General features: G+C 37.0%; 2 protein-coding genes across 3 annotated transcripts in view; one reads left to right on the forward strand and one right to left on the reverse strand.

The window, feature by feature from the left end:
- Positions 1-631: 631 nt before the first annotated feature.
- LECT2 (leukocyte cell derived chemotaxin 2) lies at positions 632-8,552 on the forward strand. Its single transcript, XM_032336648.1, has 4 exons — positions 632-907; positions 2,384-2,480; positions 3,488-3,633; positions 8,274-8,552. Exons 1-4 carry the CDS (start codon positions 862-864, stop codon positions 8,438-8,440), a joined length of 456 nt encoding a protein of 151 aa, XP_032192539.1. The 5' UTR covers positions 632-861; the 3' UTR covers positions 8,441-8,552.
- Positions 8,553-13,067: 4,515 nt separating this feature from the next.
- The window catches only part of LOC116586543 (F-box/LRR-repeat protein 21), a 42,098-nt gene continuing 35,797 nt past the window's right edge, over positions 13,068-19,368 (reverse strand). For both annotated transcript variants that reach the window (XM_032336649.1, XM_032336650.1), the window contains 4 exons: positions 18,863-19,229; positions 18,278-18,400; positions 14,816-14,987; positions 13,068-13,774 (listed from right to left, as the gene is read on the reverse strand). In XM_032336649.1, the coding sequence (XP_032192540.1) occupies positions 13,131-13,774; positions 14,816-14,987; positions 18,278-18,400; positions 18,863-19,229 (1,306 nt within the window). In that variant the 3' untranslated portion in view covers positions 13,068-13,130. The remainder of the gene's footprint in view (positions 13,775-14,815; positions 14,988-18,277; positions 18,401-18,862; positions 19,230-19,368) is intronic.

Consider the following 19,368-nt stretch of genomic DNA (forward strand, 5'->3'; position numbering starts at 1 on the left):
GAACACAAGAAGGGGAGAAACAATTCCCTGCAGGGCTCAGGCTCTACTCATGAACTGTCACTTGTGTCTCACTTGATTGGTCAAAGCAGGTTGCAGAGCTGAGACACACAGCAAAGGCTGGGAAAGCTTCCCTGCCTCTGAAGAGAACATGGGAAGGGTGGGGATGCAGGGAGCGAAAACTGAGGCGACAATCTCAGTCTCCTGCAGCCACTGACAAATTATTTACATGGGGATGTTTGCACAGAAAATCCCAGGGCCTCATATAATATTAAACATAACAAGAAGGAGGTATTGACACATACTTGAAATATACAGAAAATCACATATATTAATATACCAATCACCATGTATCTACCTCTGATGATTAATTCATACTTTGATCCACTGGCTTCTCATGCTTTTTACAAAGTATTTTAGAGTTTAAGCATTCTGTATACCCCTCCATAATTCTATTTCCCTCCCTCTTCAGAGGTACTTATTATCCTAAAGTTAATCTGTGTATATTTTTATAGTCTTTCTATGTACACAACCATTCAGGAAGCCAGCCACAGCCCAGAAGACAGTCACCTAGCCTTATCATTTTCTGTTAATATTTAGTCAGCATTTCCAATAAAATTACCTTCTTTTCCAGATCAAACACTTTTACATAGGTCCTACATGTGAACCAGATAGGTACCCAGGGAATATTCAACTTGGACTTGCTTCATTCTCGTATTTTTTGTGTGTGTCTCACACTAAATTAAAGAAATGAGAGATGCAACATTCTGAGGCTAAATAATTCAAACTTGGCTATTCTTCAAAGAGAGTGGGGGCAATTCAAATTATCAGAGGAAGAAACATCATAAAGAAAGCAAAAGCCAAATGTTTTCCACAGGAGTCCTTCTCTCTGCTGTCTTGATTTCAACTGGTAAGTCAAAAACAATTTTAGGAACTTGGCTAATTTAGAAAAAAAAATTTAATAAAAGATTTAAAAGTCATTAATATCACAGCCACAACAGAAACTTACATGGTTGACTACTGAAAATGGGCTAGGAAGAATACATGGTCGGGGATGGGCGGTCCTCCATGATTTCCACTCTTTAATGAGGGAAACAGCAAAGTAGAATGGAGGACTTAAAGAAAGGTTTATCAATCTTGATCTAGGATTTAATTGGAACATCATTAGAAAATAAAAAGTCTGTGTGAGAATTTGATTTGGAGAATTCCTGATAATAGCAACTGGTATGGACTAAGACAAGGGGAACACTCCCTTAAGAGTCAGGAGAAAAAAATGAGTCATTTAATAAGTTGTCTAATATCTGCCTCAATTCCCAGGGATAAATATTTGTTGCCAAAGTGATGGTATTATATCTCGATCAAGATATTGACTTGAAGCTTTGCTCAAAGGTATAAGACATCTGAAACCCATCATCTAAAAAGTATATTAAAGAATATACAAAAGGCCATATTCTGTAGCTCCTCTTATACCACGTGTATCTATGGATAGTAAAATATCTTTAAATAAAATCAACAATCAAATTAGCTCATTCTTGTTTTTGCTTCTATTTTGTTAGTTTATTTCAAAATAAAAAGATGAATTTGCTAACCGCATCTCTCTATGAATATTAACATCGAAAGCCTAGGAGATTTAACTCAATTGAGTATTTACTGCTTACCATACTAAAGACAAGCTATACCTCAAACAAGTGCGGATAAAATACACTGAGAGAGCCAGCCCCTCTTCCATGCTTTATTGCTATACAATTTTTCATATAATTATTTCTACTCCCTTCTTTCCCTTTTCTTTTCTTTCCACTCTAAATTGGTTTGACAAGTTCTTATTTCTAAGAATCTCCCTCTTCCATGTTTGTAAATATGAAAGAGATTTATTTAGTGCTAAATAAACTTTGCTAGTTCAGAGTCTGTTTACTCTTTTAATTCAAACATTTTCTTGGATTTGATTATTAAGACTGGCAGTAAGGGAACATTTCAAAGTTACTTTAGAATTTCTAGAATTATTTCTTTGAACCATGCTGTTCATTTTTGCTTAACCTGAACATAATGGTCCCAAGTAATAAGCAAAGAAAATTTGAAAAGCACAATCTATGTCACTCATTAGTCAATAATCTGAAACAGACTATAATGATGGAGATGTATTTATGCTTACAAATAAACAGTTACAAATACACTGTATGTAATAAAACAGTTATTTTATGGCCACGAAAAAATCTAATTTTCCATCTGAATCAGGAGTTAAAAGGAAGACCTGCCCATAACCTACAGAAAGTTAGAGAAAAGCTATAGTGAAAACAGAATTTTTGAATCCACTGGGATACATATAAGATAAAGAGAGACTGGAAATATGGAGGTCAGAAAACCTGCTTCTCATGTTTCTCTTTTTTAGCACTAGCTGGACCATGGGCTAATATCTGTGCTGGCAAGTCTTCCAATGAGATCAGGACATGTGACAGTCACGGCTGTGGCCAGTACACGGCCCAAAGGTATTCTTTTGGTTCTTACCTCTTTGCTTAATGTCCTTGCCTCAAGTGCTCATCTCCCTCTGACAGTAGGATCCAGGGGCGAAAGCAGTTGTACTAATGTCTTTAGAGCAGCTTCCAAGACCTCTGCTTCAAGGACGGACTCTGAATTGGGAACACAGCACATAATAAAGAGGGAGGCCGACAAACATCCAACAATCATCATGAATCTGATTTTTCAGGTGCTGGCCTTTTACAGAGGAGAAGAGGTTGGTAAGAGTGGGCATAAGGACAACAGTGAGGGTTGTCAGACACAACTTAGAAATCTCACAAGCCGGAATCATTTTGTGTTTGTGCTTCATTCACTCTGATAAACTCAGGAGTATTAAACTCACTGTATTAAAATATCATACACAGTAAATGATTTTTAAAAAATATTTATTTATTTACTGGAGAGAGGGAGAGAGAGAATCCCAAACAGACTCCACAATGAGAAGACAACCCAACTCAGGGCTCCATCCCATGACCCCAAGATCACGACCTGAACTGAAACCAAGAGTTGGATGTTTCATAGCTGGAGCCACCCACATGCCCCAACAGTAAATGATGTTTATAATCACTTTGGGATTACTGAGACAAAAGTAAGATGAGGGCAATGTAATTCATTTATAATAGGTCTCCATAAAAAGACAGCTTTTTAAGTGGACTTGAAGGGGTCAAGATTCATGTATCTATAAAATTTACTTACATAGATTGGCTCATTTCCCCAAAATGCCATATAATAACCATAGTTCATAAATTCTTAAAGGCTCTCTACATACCAAATACTATCTGAAATGTTTTAATCTTTACAATAAGGTTATTCTAACTTCAGTGGGGGAGGTTAAAATGGAGAGTAAGGACATCCCAACGTGTTCTCCAGTTCTAGGGTTTGATATCCTAGCCTGGGAACAACGAGTTAACACCATGTTTCTGGACAAAAAAGTTCCAAGGCCAGTTCCTCAGTCTGTGCATTCTTATTTACATTCTAGAGCTCACAGGCTTCACCAGGGTGTGGATGTCTTGTGCTCTGATGGAGCCACCGTGTATGCACCTTTCACCGGAATGATTATGGGCCAGGAGAAGCCATATAAAAACAAAAACGCCATTAATAATGGTGTTCGGATATCTGGAAGAGGTAAGAGGTGTTGTATACACCTGGGACAGATACTGGAAATGTTTGATGCTTATCTATTTAATGCATTTGCCATTTACTGAAGTTTCATACTTAATTCAAAATGGTGACATCTATAATAGAAAGAACATAGGGTATCGAACTAAAAAGTCCCTCCCCTGAGATGTTTATGCACACACTCTACCTAACCCCACAGCCAATCGAAGGACTTTCTTCTTGTTCTACAAACAAAATCACTTTCAAGAGTATTTACTAGAATAAATACTTTCATTTACCAAAATCCCATACTTCTAAGATGGCATTTCTGCAAAAGTTGACTAGAAATATTTTCAAGGCCTTTATGTTCTAGGTAAAGTTGGGTCATCTAGTACTCCAGGTATGGGCCTATTCTTTATCTGTTTTTTTGGGTTTTTTATTTGTTTGTTTGTTTGTTTAAATCCACTGAGGTCTAACATTCACACAGAAAAATGCACAAAGCATAAGCACGCAACTCCTAAACTTTCACAAAGTGAGAACACCTGTGTAACCAGCACCTGAATCAAGGAAAAAAAAATAAAATCAGCAGGATCCCAGGGACCTCTTCCTGTGCTACATATACTCATTCCTCCCACAAGGATAATCACTACACCACCACACACTAGTTTTGCTTATCTTGGGAAATGATATAAACAGAATTAAACAGTATGCAGTCTTTTTTGTGGCGTTCTTTCATTCCACTCATGTTTGCAAGATTTGTTTTGCATGCCAAAAATTTTGTTCTCCATGATGTAGACTGTTCCATTATATGCATACATCTTCATCTATGTAATTACCCTTCTCTATATGGACATTTCTGCAGCATCCAGTTTTAGGTGACTAAGAAAATACTATGAATTTTCCTGCACATGTCCTGTAACGAACAGAAATGTGCTGTCCTGTTGAGAGTGGGGCTGGAGGACACTGCCCTCATTCTGACTGTAAGAAAGAAACATTCTGTGAGGGACATCAGGTCCTCAAGGATCTCTATGGTGGCTGTCCTCTGTATGTGTGAAATGATAAGAGAAAACTGCTGCCACTGGACAGAGTGCACTTAGGAGGCAAGGCCAAGGTTGGCATGGTTACCCAGCAGGTAACACAGCTGAAGTGCTAATCAGATTCGTCTGAAGCACAGAGATCTGTGGCATTATCTGGTTAATTACGGTGACCCAGGAGCTGAACAAATGGGCAGCCTACTAAAGCCTGATTTATTTGTGTAAATGGGAACTCTGATGAACAAAATTGTGACTTTAATCATCACAAGAGTGGGACACAAAACCTCTCCCTACCCCCTACCAAATGCCAGGCTCAAGCCAGTTTATGATCCCAAAGCCCCTTGAAAGAAACCAGGACTGGGTCCCTTTGAAGAAGGGCTCTGTCACTTGGCCAAAAATTTATACCATAAAACTTACTTCTAGCTATCCTCAATGGGACCTGCAGCTATTTAGCAGGACGGGTGCACACTGGGGAAGAAGAAACACTTGGGCTTCTCCGAGATTACTGGATACTCACTCAAAGAGGACACTAATCATGGACATCCAAAAGGCCACTGTGGTCAACCAGTCAGACTACAGGCTTCCAGGGTCAGGTGATCAATGTAGTTTCTCATCAGGGTCCATCTGATAGTGGTCCCAGTGTGTCCACACGTCCGCTCTGTGGCCATATTCCCAGTTCCGGGATGCATAATTGGCATCGACACAGTGAGGGCAGAATGCTGTAAGAATGGGTATGCTGGGTCACTTGGGCTGTGTTCACCTTCACGTTAGCCACCACTGCCACAGTTTCCCCGAATATTACTTCCAATTTATATGCCGACCAGGAGTGCATAAAAGTTCCAGTTGCTCCATGCACAATATTTGATGCTATTTACTTTTTTCATTCCAGCCATTCTGATGAGTATGTAGCGGTATCTCATTGGCTTTAATATGCATTTCCCTGATGGCTAACGCAGCTGAGCACCTTTTCACATTTATTGATGACATGGATATTATATTTTGCAAGGTGCCTGTTCAAGTATTTTGCCCTGTGTTTTCTGACCTTTCTTACTGGTATATAGGAGTTTTTGTTATATTGTACATAAGAGTCCTCTGTCAGATCTGAGTGTTGTAAATATCTTCTCCCACTTCATGAGTTACATTTCACTTTCTTTTCAAAAGATTTATTTGACACAGAGAGAGAGAGATGGAGAGAGAGAGGGATCACAAGTAGGAAGAGCAGCAGGCAGAAGGCGAGGGAGAAGCAGGCTCCCCACTGAGCAAGGAGCCTGATGGACTCGACCCCAGGACCCTGGGATCATGACCTGATCCAAAGACAGACGCTTAACCAACTGAGCCACCGAGGAGCCCCTACCTTTCACTTTCCTTATGCTATCTTTTAAATACAAAATTCTTATTTTTAGTGCAGTCTAATTTAGTATTTTCCTTTATTGTTAACATACTTTTTATCTAAGACCCATTTCTCACCCTAAAATCATAAAAATACTTTCATCTTTCATATTTTAATTTACAATCCATTTGGGATTTGGTTTTGTATAAAGTATGAGGTAGGGATCAAAATCTTTTTCCTCATGTTGGTGCCTGACTTAGAACCATTAACTCGACAAGACTGTTTTCTCCCCTACTGTAATGCAGTATAGAATCTATTGTTATAAATTGTAGTCTGAATATAAATTAAGTCTGTTTCTGGTCTTTCTACTGTGTTTCATTGGTCAGTGTGTCAATCTTGCACAAATACCACACTGCCTTAATTACTGTAGCATTAGAATACATCTTGATATCTGATAGTATAAATCTTTCAACTTCTGTCCTTCTTTCAGATTGCCTTGACAATTCTTGGTCACTTACATTTCCAGATACTTTATAGAATCAGCTTATCAGTTTCCACCAAAAATTCTGCTGGGACTTTGATTGGGTTTGTCCTGATTATAAAGATCAAATCAAGAAGAACAGAGATCTTAAAAGTAATGAGTCTTCCAATGCATAAACATGTTACAGCTTCCATTTATTTAGGTCTCCCTTGCACTGTTGTATTAGTAGTTGTCATACTGTTGAGGCTGTGCACATATTCTGTTTAACATGTACCTAAGACATACTGTATTGATTTTGTTTAGATTTTCTATATAGAGCAGTACTGTCCAACAGAAATAAAAGTAACACATATAATTCAAAATTTTCTAGTAGTTATGTTAAGAAAGTTAAAAAACAATGAAAGTTAATTTTAATAATATGTTTTATTTTACTACATATCTTAAAAAATATTATCATTTCAAAATGCAACATAAAAATTACTAATATTTTACCTTCTTTGTATGGTCTTCAAAATCCAGATGCATCTTATACTTTAAGTCCATCTAACTCAGATTAGCTACATTTCAGGTGCAGACTAACCACATGTGGTTAATGGTTACCATGGTGGATAGCTACAATTCTAAGGCGTTTCTTGTGTTTTCTGTCCAATTGCCCTGTTTTCACAGATATGTGTGTTAAAATCTTCTATTACTAGTGAGTTTCTATTTCTTCCAGTATCTCAGATAGTCTCTGCTTTCTATACATGGTTTCTGTATTATCTGTCCATGGACAATTGTAACTGCTGTATCTTCATTGTATCTTTCAGTATAAATAATTGTATATATTTGCATATTGTAGCATAAATTCTCCTCCTTTGTCTTGTTTAATTGCAGTATAACTGCAATATAAATTGTCCTCCTTTGTCTTGTTTCTGTGATTTCGGGCTTGAGTTTTACTCTCTGATAACAGAATCATAACCCTTGCTTGCCTTATTATTTCCATCTGCTTGACAAATCTTGATATAGCCCTTAATTTTTTGCCTTTTTCTTTTTTATTTAAAGATTTTATTTATTTATTTATTTGCAAGAGTAACAAAGAGACAGAGAGAGCACAAACAGGGGGAGGTGAAGGGGGAGAGGGAGAAGCAGACTCCCTACTCAGCAGGGAACCCGACATGGGGCTCTATCTCAGGATCGTGAGATCAAGACCTGAGATGAAATGAATGCTTAACCCACTGTAACTTAACACTGTATTGTGTTTTACTGGATACAACATAGAACTGGGTTTTGCTTTTCAAACCAGTAAGAATTTTTTTTTTTAACAGAAGAGTTAACATTTATAGATTTACTTCATGTATGCATCCCAACATTGTCATGTTACATCATAATTATGGTATTAAATTAACCTTACTTATTTGGTGGGTCTTTGTTTTAAATTTTTTTTCTTTTAGTACTTAGTAAGATTTGCATTCTTGTGCCAATTATGTCCATTTTTCTTTTTTTTTTTTTTAAGTCCAATCACTTTATTAAACTAGATCTTGGAGTTAAAATTATTCTGGGTAAGAACAAAAAATATGATAAAAGTTTCAATTTTCTCAGCAGCCTAGTGCTTTCTGCTATTCCTCAGTGTCTTCATTAAATTTTCATTTTCATCTACTCTCTCTTGGACATTCAGTCTTCATCTCTGATATGATTTTGATGTCTTCTTCTGTTCCCTCACTGAGTTCAACCACGTCTCATTTCTTTTTGTCTTCTCTTTCATTTCTGTTCTTATTTTTTGAATTTCTGATTCGAGACTACTGAAACCCAGATATTGACTAAATTAACTTCTGATTTCTTTTAGGTTTCTGTATTAAAATGTTCTACATTAAGCCAATTAAATATAAAGGCTCTATCAAGAAGGGAGAAAAACTAGGAACTCTACTGCCCTTGCAGAAAGTCTATCCTGGCATACAATCGCACATACATATTGAAAACTGTGACTTGAGTGATCCTACCGTGTACCTGTAAGTGGAAGACACATGACCACATCTTCTAAATAGAAAACCAACTTCTTAAAAACCTGGATGCATATCCTACTCTTCAAGAAATTTGTGTCCAAATAAAAACACGATGAATATAAGAAAGAAAATAGCATTTTTATTTCAACTCATTACCACTTGAATGTTTGTCAACTAATTTCTGAGAGTTCTCTGATTTTTCTGTCACCTATGGGATCTGAGGGGTTTTACTTGTTTGTTTTTTAAAGTTTCTCAGTCTTAAATACACAGGATAAATAAACATACAAATTCTGGCCTCTCCAGACCATGTTTTTGACACTTCTAAGACTAGCTACCTTTCTGCCTAAGAACAGGAAAAAACCTGAAGCTGTTCTCCTGGTACAAGAATAGAGTGTTGCACAGTGCTGGACACACATACATACTTCATAAATATTAAGTGAATAAACTGGAGTTAAACTCTGAGTAAAGGTAGGGAAGAGCTCCAGCAATATCCTCAGGTTTGTCAAACCAGTCAAAGGGTGAACCGTTTGCATGGAGAAGACAGAATTCGCTGGTTTTCCCATCCGCACTTGCCCAAACTACATGAGCAAAACATTTTCGAAACATAAATATAAGAAAATACATCAGTATTCTTGATTTCAGTAAGACTGCATTACAGGAATTTATCATCCTGGAAATTTTCCATGAATTTATGCTTAAATCCTTTTGGAATGTAGAAAACTCCAGCAGAAAGATTCCATTCTTAGTACAGATGTGCTAGAGGAAAATGTAATTAACTGAGCTTTATTATTGGAGAATTAGCTGCATTTGTATGCTAAAATATATGTATGAGAACGTTCATATCACTTTTGTCATGGCAAACCCTGTAACAACTCAAACGCTTACTACAGTTGATATGAACAAGTGAGCTATGAGTTATTTACAGAATGGAATAGTATACAGTGGTCACAGTAAATAAGCCTTGGCTAAACATAACAAATGGATGAATCATAGCAATATAATTTTGAGTTTAAAAAAAAGTCCTGAAGATTATATATAGTAGGATACTCTTTTTATAAAGTCAAAACAATTAAAACCAAAATGTAATTTTTAGGAACACATATATGCGATAAGAGTAAATTTAAAGGAAATCAAGCAAATAATGGACACTCGTTACTGCAGGACTAAGTAATAGAAGCCACAAAGAAACATTTAAGTTACTGTCATGTCAATGTTGTCATTTTACAGCTAGGAGGTGAGTATTTATTATAATATGTTACAGTAGTAACAAGACTTGCCGGTGGGTGGTCAGGAAGAAGAGTTCCTGATGACTCTTGATTCAGAGCCTCTACTGGGACGTTCCCATATGCAATTACATAGTATTCTCTACTGGATCATAACATCTCATGTAAGGCTAACAAATTAAGAATTTTAATTTCTGTTTTTTTAAAAAAAGAACTATAACCAACACTGTTGGGTTTGATCATCTACCTTAATAATCTCTTTAGGTTGTTTTCGGAAATTAAAGTTGCTTTTAAAAGACTAGGCTGTGTTCTCATTCAGAACACAGAATAGGAATTAGCACAGAGACTTCGAAAACAATTTTTAAAGGAGCTCTAAGACGTCTGAACAAGAAATAATCAACCTTATTTAGTGATTGTTTTAAAAACCAGACCTGTTGACTGGAACAGAGAGCCTCCCCAAGGTAGAGCAAGACCGATGCCTTCTGTCTAGCACTCCATAAGCACTCTTGTAGCTGTTAAATGGAAATGCAAACTTTAGACTAAAGGACTGCTCTTAGAAAGAACCAGCATACAGCGCCCTCTGGTGCATTCGATCAGAGGGCTGTTTTGTTTTGTTAAAAATTTCCTTTCCTTTTTAGATTTGAGTGTCAAAACTTTCAGTTTAAAGTATTGTTAAGGTTCAAATGACAGAATAGTACTGAATAACATATTTTTCCTTAGTGAAAATGACTGTAAAATATACTTTAAAAACTGTGACACATACTAGGCTTGATGACTGTTAAGATAATAATGCAAACAAAATTAGTTTTTACTTGTAAAATGTTTTGAGTTTTCTGCAGAAAAGTAATTTAATGGAAGAACAAGATAAGTGGCCATTTTAATCTAGAATCCTCTAATCTTAAGTAAACTGTACTTTTCATAGACTTCCAAAGTAAATGGAGACATTTTCATTAGATAAAGCATTAAAAATACTCTCCATTTTCTTGTCTTGATTTTGGCTATCCTACAAATGTTTGCTGTTGAATTTATAAATGCAGTTAGACCAACCAGGGTCATGAAAATGAGCTGATCAATTCTACTGCATTTGCCTTTAAGAGTTCTTATAGTGCTTATTTCACTAAGTCCGACTACTAAAAACCACCACTGAAGACCACTACTAAAGGCCACCATTTAGAGTGGCAACATCTCACTCAATGTACGAGAGGTGATAGGTACTCATTACCATTCTGTGCTAGCAGGCAATAGGGAGAAACTCCACCTTGACCACCTTTCATCAGTCCCTCTCTGTTTTGCTCATTAGTGAAACCAACACAGGCATCCTATCACCTACTATTCAGATAGGTATACTCCCACCCTACCTCTCCACTACACATCACGTTATCCCGTGAGACCAGAGTTCACCTCTTCAGCATTTCCACCACTGCTCTGACCTCCAAAGAGCCTGACCCTCCTCTCAGTTATGCCACTTCCTCCATGCGTGTCCTGTTAGCCTAACCAGACCTTGAGTGCCCTACAATATGCTGCTTCTGTACTCTCCTGAAATCCTAAGGTATAAATCACATGATCTGCAATAGTAACAACTGTCTTTGAGAATCTTATTTTTTAACCAGTATTTCAGCCCCACTCACATTTACTGAGGGTATACTAATGTGCTATGCAGTAGTCTGAGAGTCCCAAACACAAAGTTGAAGAAGGGAAGATGCCCATTCTTACAGAGCTCAAAGTGAGAAAGGATGTGGCACACTGCAAGAGAATGCTTGCACAAGTTACTCTCTAAAAAAAAAAAGAAAGACACAGAAAATATGCTCTTTTTAAAAAGTTACCACTTACATACCACAAGGTATCCTAATTCTAATTTCTTTAACAGGTAAGAAGATTAAAATTTTTTCCTCATTAAAAAACTTTTAAGGGGTACCTGGGTGGCTCAGTGGGTTAAAGCCTCAGCCTTCGGCTCAGGTTATGGTGTCGGGGTCCTGGGATCGAGCCCCACATTGGGCTCTCTGCTCAGCGGGGAACCTGCTTCCTCCTCTCTCTCTCTCTGCCTACTTGTGATCTCTGTCTGTCAAATAAATATATAAAATCTTTAAAAAAAAACATTTAAAACTGGAAAATAATAAACTTTTTAAGTTTAATTGCTTTCTTAGAAAGAAAATGAAGATACTGGGGGAAGATGCAAGGGAACTCTGGAAATGAAAGTATCTAAGTAAAACTTACTGAGTGTCTACTATTTGCTAAATATTATGCTAGATGCTGGGGATACAACAGTGAGCCAAACCTGACAGTGATCTTGCACTGATAAAGTTCACAGGGCAGTGGAATTAGCAGAGAATAATCTAATCATACAAGTCATTGGCAAATTACAATAGTGGTAAGTGTCGCAAATGGAAGTCAGAGAGTGCTGAAAGTCAGAGGCTTCCCTAAGGAAATGACATCTAAAGGAAAGACCTGAGGAAGCAAACAGCGATGGAGGTAGAAAGAGACTATATCCTCAGGCGCCCTGACTAGAGGGTGCATGGCTGTCTTTCGGACCTGCAAGAGAATGGAGCAGAAGGGCAAGGAGTAGCTTTGAGAGCAAATGAGGGCAAAGAATGAGGGAGAGGCCAGACTATGTAGGGTACTGTAGGTCATTTTAAGGATATGTTTTCACCCTAAAAGCAATCTATAACTACTAAAGAGTTTTAGCTGTGCTACTAATTACATTATAAGATCACTCCTGCAAAAGATATCTAGCACGGTTCCAGACAGAGCAGTATGCCATCAGTATATGCAGATTCCCTCCCAAAGACACTCTGCAAAATGTAGTTTTTTCACTTGAGCTTAGCCAAAAGGCTGATAAGTATACTTAATCAACTAACAGTCACAGTATCTTTACAAATTGATCAGTGTTAATTTTGACCTAATGCCCATCTTCTCCTGAGTTAAATGAAGTAGAATTCAATGTGTTAGAAATTAGAAATTGTTTATTGAGTTATAATATGATCTTATGTAGTGCTAAAAATTAAGTACAATTAAGTCAGCTTCTGTGTTTATACTTTTATTTTACTCTTGGATTTAATCCTATATATCTTGTAAAACATACTCATACCAAGATGAAAGAGAAGCAGTTAAAGCAGTATAAAGTTACAAATGTCATAATTTAAGGATCCAAAGCTCAATATTATAAATTTATTGAGCAAGCTAAAATGTACCTTCAGCAAAGGCTAAGGAACTCAAAAGTACAAACCATATGTAGTTTTTAGCCTATCAACTACCTAATCCACAATACAGGATCTATGTCCTATTTATGGAAATTTCTGGCTCCTTCCATTTCTCATATTTTTTTCAAATGTTTCTATTCTAATCCATTAAGACAGTTTGCAAATGATAAGATATTTTACCTAAAATAGTTCAGCAACATATCTTAAAATTTATAGCTGCATAGAAAGAAAGAAGCTAATTTTAATAATTTTTAAAAAATTAAGAATCTTTGGTAGCCAATCACCAGACAGGCAGGACGTCGGGGAACCACATTCTTCCCAAATGTCTGGAGACCTCAGTGTGAACTTTATCTAGGCTATACTCATCATCAGGGATCAAAACGTCTTCCATTACAGAGAGCTGGGTTAGCCTTTTTCCACACAGTCTTACAAATTCAATGAATGCACTGCAGCTAACTTCACATTCACTGAGGCCCAAGGCTGTTAAGTTTTTACAGTGTTCAGCAATACAAATAAGCTCAGTATCAAGAGTCTGAAGACCATTAGCACATACCACTAACTCAATTAGTCGTGGACAGTTAAGACCTATCCGTCCTAGAATCGCTTTACTTACTGAGCGACCAAAATAAAGGTGAGTAACAGGGGTTTCTTCTTTGAAGAATGCCTCAAATTCTTCTTCATATAAAAAGAAATACATAACAACATTCACTCCAGGGGAGTGTTTGATAAGTGCATCCCAACTTTGTTTTTTAATAGAATGAAATTGAATTTGCCCAGGATTTTCACTCACAACATCAATTCGGAGATGCTCTAGGTTAACATGAGTTTCACTTGAAAGTGCTAGGAGAAGTTCATCACTTAGAATGTAGTAATTCAATGCCAGTTCTCTAAGGCCTTGACAGCGATCAGCTACACAAAGGATTCCTGTGGGAAATGGGGAAAAGTTCTTAAGAACAAAGAATCACACTGATACCAATATGATAGCTTATAAACTTAAATTTGACATCAGTTATTCATTATTTACTAAAATAGATATCAAACAGGCTGCCTGGGTGGCTTGGTCAGTCAAGCGACCCACTCTAGATTTCATAGATTTCAGCTCATGTCATGATCTCAGGGTCCTGGGATTGAGTCCCATGTTGGGCTCTGCACTCAGCAGGGAGTCTGCTTGAGGATTCTCTCTTCCTCTCTTTCTCCCCCTCCCCACCCCACACTCACTAGCTCTCTTCCTCTGGCTCTCTCTCTCTCTCTCTGAAATAAATAAATAAATCTTTTTAAAAAACGATAATTCAAAATAAAATATAATAAAATAGACATCAAATGACTTCTGAGGAGACGAATGTTGAGATATATATATATATATATAATTACATGTAAAAATAAAAAACATATGTATATTAAAATATACATATGACTAAAATATCTTTAGAAGCAATTTAAACTGGGAAACCTGTGTGGCTCAGTCAGTTAAGCGTCTGCCTTTGGCTCAGGTCACCATCCCAGAGTCCTGAGATTGAGTCCCACATTAGGCTCCTTGCTCCGTGGGGAGCCTATTTCACCCTCTGCCTGCCGCTCCTCCTGCTTGTGCCCTCTCTCCCCATCTCCCTCTGACAAATAATAAATTTAAAAAAAATCCTTAAAAATATTTATTAAAAAAAGCAATTTAAACTATTGTCTACCTTACAGATTAAGACTTCTTTAGAAAAAAGATTACTTTTTTCATTATGTTTCATAAGCATGTAGTATTCTATGTGAAATTGCATTGTTACACATAATATAGAGTACAGTAGAATATACATACATATGGTATATTATACATATAGTATATATTATATATACTATTCTATGATACAGTATATAGTATATAAGAGTACAAACGTGTATATTATATGGATTACATATGATATATATTATACTAATAGTATAAGAAAAACATCATGCTTGCTTAAAAAAGATATAACTTACCATCAGAGGAAACATGCGGACAGCTACTCATTTTTAGGAGTCTTAGGGTATCACTATTATTGGCCACAAGAATTTTCAATGAAGGATCATCCACTGGTGTGTCTTCAATTTTGATCGATGATAATGATTTTGAGTTGACAAAGACAACTGTAAGTGCTGACACAAAATGAGACTTGCACAGCAATAAGAAAAGAATTAGGAAAACATTATTTAAAATCTATGGATTCAATCAAATAGTTCATTGAAACTATATCAACAGATACTAACAATAACATAGTAAAAACAATCAACATATTAGCATTTTAATGACACCATTAGTCATTTCATGTACATACCTTCCAATTACTTCAATTCTAAGGGTTTGATTTTCAGTATTAAAAGGATATAATTGCATTTATTTCCTAGAACAGGGGTTGACAAATTGTGACCTGCCAGCCAAATCCAGCCTAGTCTATTACTGTATTGCTCTTGAGTTCAGAATAGCTATTATATTTATAAACAGTTGAAAGAAATTTTGTCCAGAATAATATTTTATAACATGTGAAAATTACAAGATACTTCCAGTGTCCACAATTAACATTTAACTGGAACACAACCACACTCCTCCATCTACGTACTGTCTGCTTTCACACTACTATGCTGGAGGGGAGGAGCTCCAAAATCACAGCCTGTGAAGCCCATAATACTTACTGTCTAAACCTTTTCCACCCCTGCCATAGAATAAAGAGAACTTTCATGTTTTATTCACTCCTATATTTCCAGCACCTAAAATAATATCTGGCACACTGCAGAAGATCAGTAAATATTTCTCAATGAATAAACAAATGATCTTATTCTTCAGTGATATGCATTTTGCTAGAAAGTCATCTAAATAAATGTTTTAATATTTTAAAAAAGATTTTTAAATTTTTAATTTTTAACTATTTTTTTTAAGATTTTTAATTTATTCAAGAGAGAGGAGGGAGAGCATGAACAAGAGGAAGGAAGGAGCAGAGGAGAAGGAGAAGCAGACTCTCCACTGAGCAGGGAGCCCAATGAGGGGCTCAATTCCAGGACCATGAGATCATGACCCAAGATGAAGGCTGATGTTTAACCAACTGAGCCACCCAGGCATCCCAATAAAGACACATTTTTAAAACTATGTTTTAAAAATTGATAAACAGGGGTGCCTGGGTGGCTCAGTGGGTTAAAGCCTCTGCCTTCAGCTCAGGTCATGATCTCAGGGTCCTGGGATCGAACCCCGTGTTGGGCGCTCTGCTCAGCAGGGAGCCTGCTTTCCTTCCTCTCTCTCTGGCTGCCTCTCTGCCTACTTGGGATCTCTGTCTGGCAAATGAATAAGTAAAATCTTTTAAAAAAATTATAAAAATTGACAAACAAAAGCCCATTTATAGTTTGACTCCAAAATGGAAAAAACTTCACAAGGTTCAGATCCAGTATTTTTTGACACAGATAGAAAATCTGAAAACCAAATACAGGCATGATCATTTTTCTCTTTTCAAAGTCAATGTGGATTCTGCCAAAGATACTAATACTCCTATGACAATGACCAATTGGTTATAACTCTCATTCATTTATTAGAAACCATACTGATTTATAATAATTATATATTTATTAATATAAATTTTTAAGTGATGGATGGGTAGATCTCTTTGATAAATTTTATTGTGCCAAAAATCATGAGAGAAATACTTTACTTTTTCCTTAAGAAATACAAGGCTTATTTTCCCTTTAATCAATTCTCACTGGACTCTTCGTCCTGCAGGACGTATTTCAGCATTACAGGACCTACCTCATCATGGTGTCCACATAATTCCTTTAGCACCCTTTATGCCTAGCAAAATACTCTATTTTTACCCTATCCTTTCCTCAGTTTACAGGTGAAAAAACTGACACTCAGAGAGATGCATGACTTTGCCAGAAGCCACTCAGTCATTTGACTGTAGAGGCAGAGCCTGCAAGGACACGTGCTCATCATGGCTGCCTCACCCCGGCGATTGCACCAGCTCCCCAGAACCGAAGCTGATGTGCGGCATCTGAGATAGCTGAGAATCTAAGAATTTCAGGCGAAGCTGACTCCATCACTCATACACAAGGAAATAACTATTGAGAAGTAGTAAGTTTCCATCTGATTGCTTTTATTACCCTAATTCCCAAATGATCCATTTTCCCTATCTCTCAAAAAGATGAATAGGCTGGTGGAAATGCTTGAGAGCCATGACCCAGTTTATGAGCGAGAATATGCTACTATTCCCCTATTCTCTTCCACAGGAAGAGGATAACCTTACTACAGGAAGGTTTCCATCGGCCAGTTTTACTGACAATCAAAATTAATGTTTATTATGTATCAGGCATCACTCTAACTCTTGGCTGGTAACGGCAAATAAACAAAACAGAGTCCCTGCCTTCAAAGAGCATACACTTTGTTGTAGGGGATGAGAATAAACGTGTTAAAGAATGACATTAAAAAAAATACTATAACACATCAGAGTGTAACTGGAGGAAGGGGTGCTGCTTTAGCAAAGTGGTCAAGGAAGGCCTGCCTGAGGAGATAGGACCCAAGCTGAAGCCTGAATGAAGACAGTTATTAGTTTATGCTTCTGGCAAAGTCGTGCATCTCTTTGAGTGTCAGAGACAGCTGGTGGCTTCCTAACACCCATTCATCCTTTCTTTCTTTGCTAATCGGGTCGCAATTTTGAGCTGAGCACGTTATCCGTCAGCTAAAAAATGGTTCCTCGTCACCCAGAAACCTAGCTTGGCCACACAGTTAAGTGCTCGTCAGTGAGATATCAACAAAAGCATTACACAGTACTCATGGCTAGGGTTCTTGAAAAATAGTGGGCATACCCTTCTTTCCCCCTTTCCTCCAGCCTCCTGCCATGATGGCTGGAGCTCAGAAAGCCATCTGAAACACCTACAAGAACACAAGATGCCTCAAGGGAGCTTGGAGTCCTAACAACTTCATACAGGCTCTGCTCATGCATGGATTTCTTTAATGTAAAAGAAAGAAACTCCAGCCATGTTGTTTAAGCTACTATTGTTTTGGAGTTTCTATTGCACAGAATCTGACGTCACCCTAACTGGTATAGTTCATTTAGCATTATGTTGTTCTAACCTCCAATGGAGAGGCTACAGAATTACAAGAAAAACATCCACTACTGGTCAGACATGCTCTATATTCAAAGAAACTAACTGGCACTTGAAAATTCCAAGTATAACATCTAAATTTTATATTAATGATAGCTACTATAGAAACAATAATTAGAATTACAAAATATGTCGAAAGGACGAAGCCATACATAAGCTATTTCAGCAAAAGTAAGTGCTAATCAAGAGGGACCTGCTTTAAGTAATTCTTTGAAGATAGGGAGGATGTGGCCTGTTTTATGGAAAATAATTATTTTTGCCTAGATTGAAATATTTGAGAATTTTTGTGTCTCTCACAAAAAAGCCTGGCATCTTTACCTTTGACACATTCATAAAACTTGGCTTGGCCGTTGAAATCAAGCCCAAGGTCTGGACAGAACAATTTACCAGCTGAGAAAGGATATCGCAGGCAGCTTCCGCTGATTCAGTACTACTATCCACCTATAAAAACAATTTTAAATCTTCATTTCCCGAAGGTGAGTTATCAGAAACTTACTGGCAATTTAACTATGTAACAGAATCCCAATGCAAAACTCTATTTATTCCATCAAACTATACAACAAATTAGTATTTCTTCTTTCCACAAAAGGTCTCAGACAAAAAGTGAGGAACAGAGCTGATGACAGCATAACTTTCTAAGTGCTCCATGCTTCCCAATCCTTTACAATGACCTGAATTTTAGTAGTACCATCCAGATGAAGGAAACTGATGTTTAAGTTACAGCTCAAGTTCTACACTTCAATCTGTGCAAACGATCTGTGCAAACGATTACAGAAAAACAGGACACAGGTTGGAGTAAAAATTCTGCAAAATTCACCGACTGCCTCAGCATAAGGATCTAGATACACGAAAATGACACTAACGTAACCTAAGTTCTTTCTATTTAATGCTTATTTTTCTTACCTTAAAGCTAACATACTGGAGATGGGTAGCATGCTTCTTAATGATCTGCTGAATGAGATCAGGATGTGTGGACTTAAAATATGAAGTCGCTGACTGGTTCAGTTCAAATTCAAACTTTCTCCAAAGGTCAGGAATATGAAAAACTTCATTCCATTTCCTACATACGGAAGACGCCCGGGCCCGATCTATTAAAGGAAGATACTGAAAAATGCGTAATACTACATAGTGAGGCAAACTCCCCCAGTCTAGAAGGACAGTGTGCATGTGGGTGTGATTGAGAGAAGAGAAGAAGCCAACTTTTGGTTGTTTCACTGCTGGTGAAGATCGGACGATTTTATTCACAAGAGATAAATTGTTCCTCTTCATTCTGTAAACATTAAAAGATTCTGTGATCATACAAGATCCACATTTCCATCAGACATCTATACTCCAACTGCACAGAGTAACATTAGAAAATGAAAAACAGTTAAGCAGATTTTAATAGTACTCTTCCACTATCCTGCAGT

The sequence above is a fragment of the Mustela erminea genome, chromosome 3 (assembly GCF_009829155.1).
Source record: "Mustela erminea isolate mMusErm1 chromosome 3, mMusErm1.Pri, whole genome shotgun sequence".
NCBI lineage: Eukaryota > Metazoa > Chordata > Mammalia > Carnivora > Mustelidae > Mustela > Mustela erminea.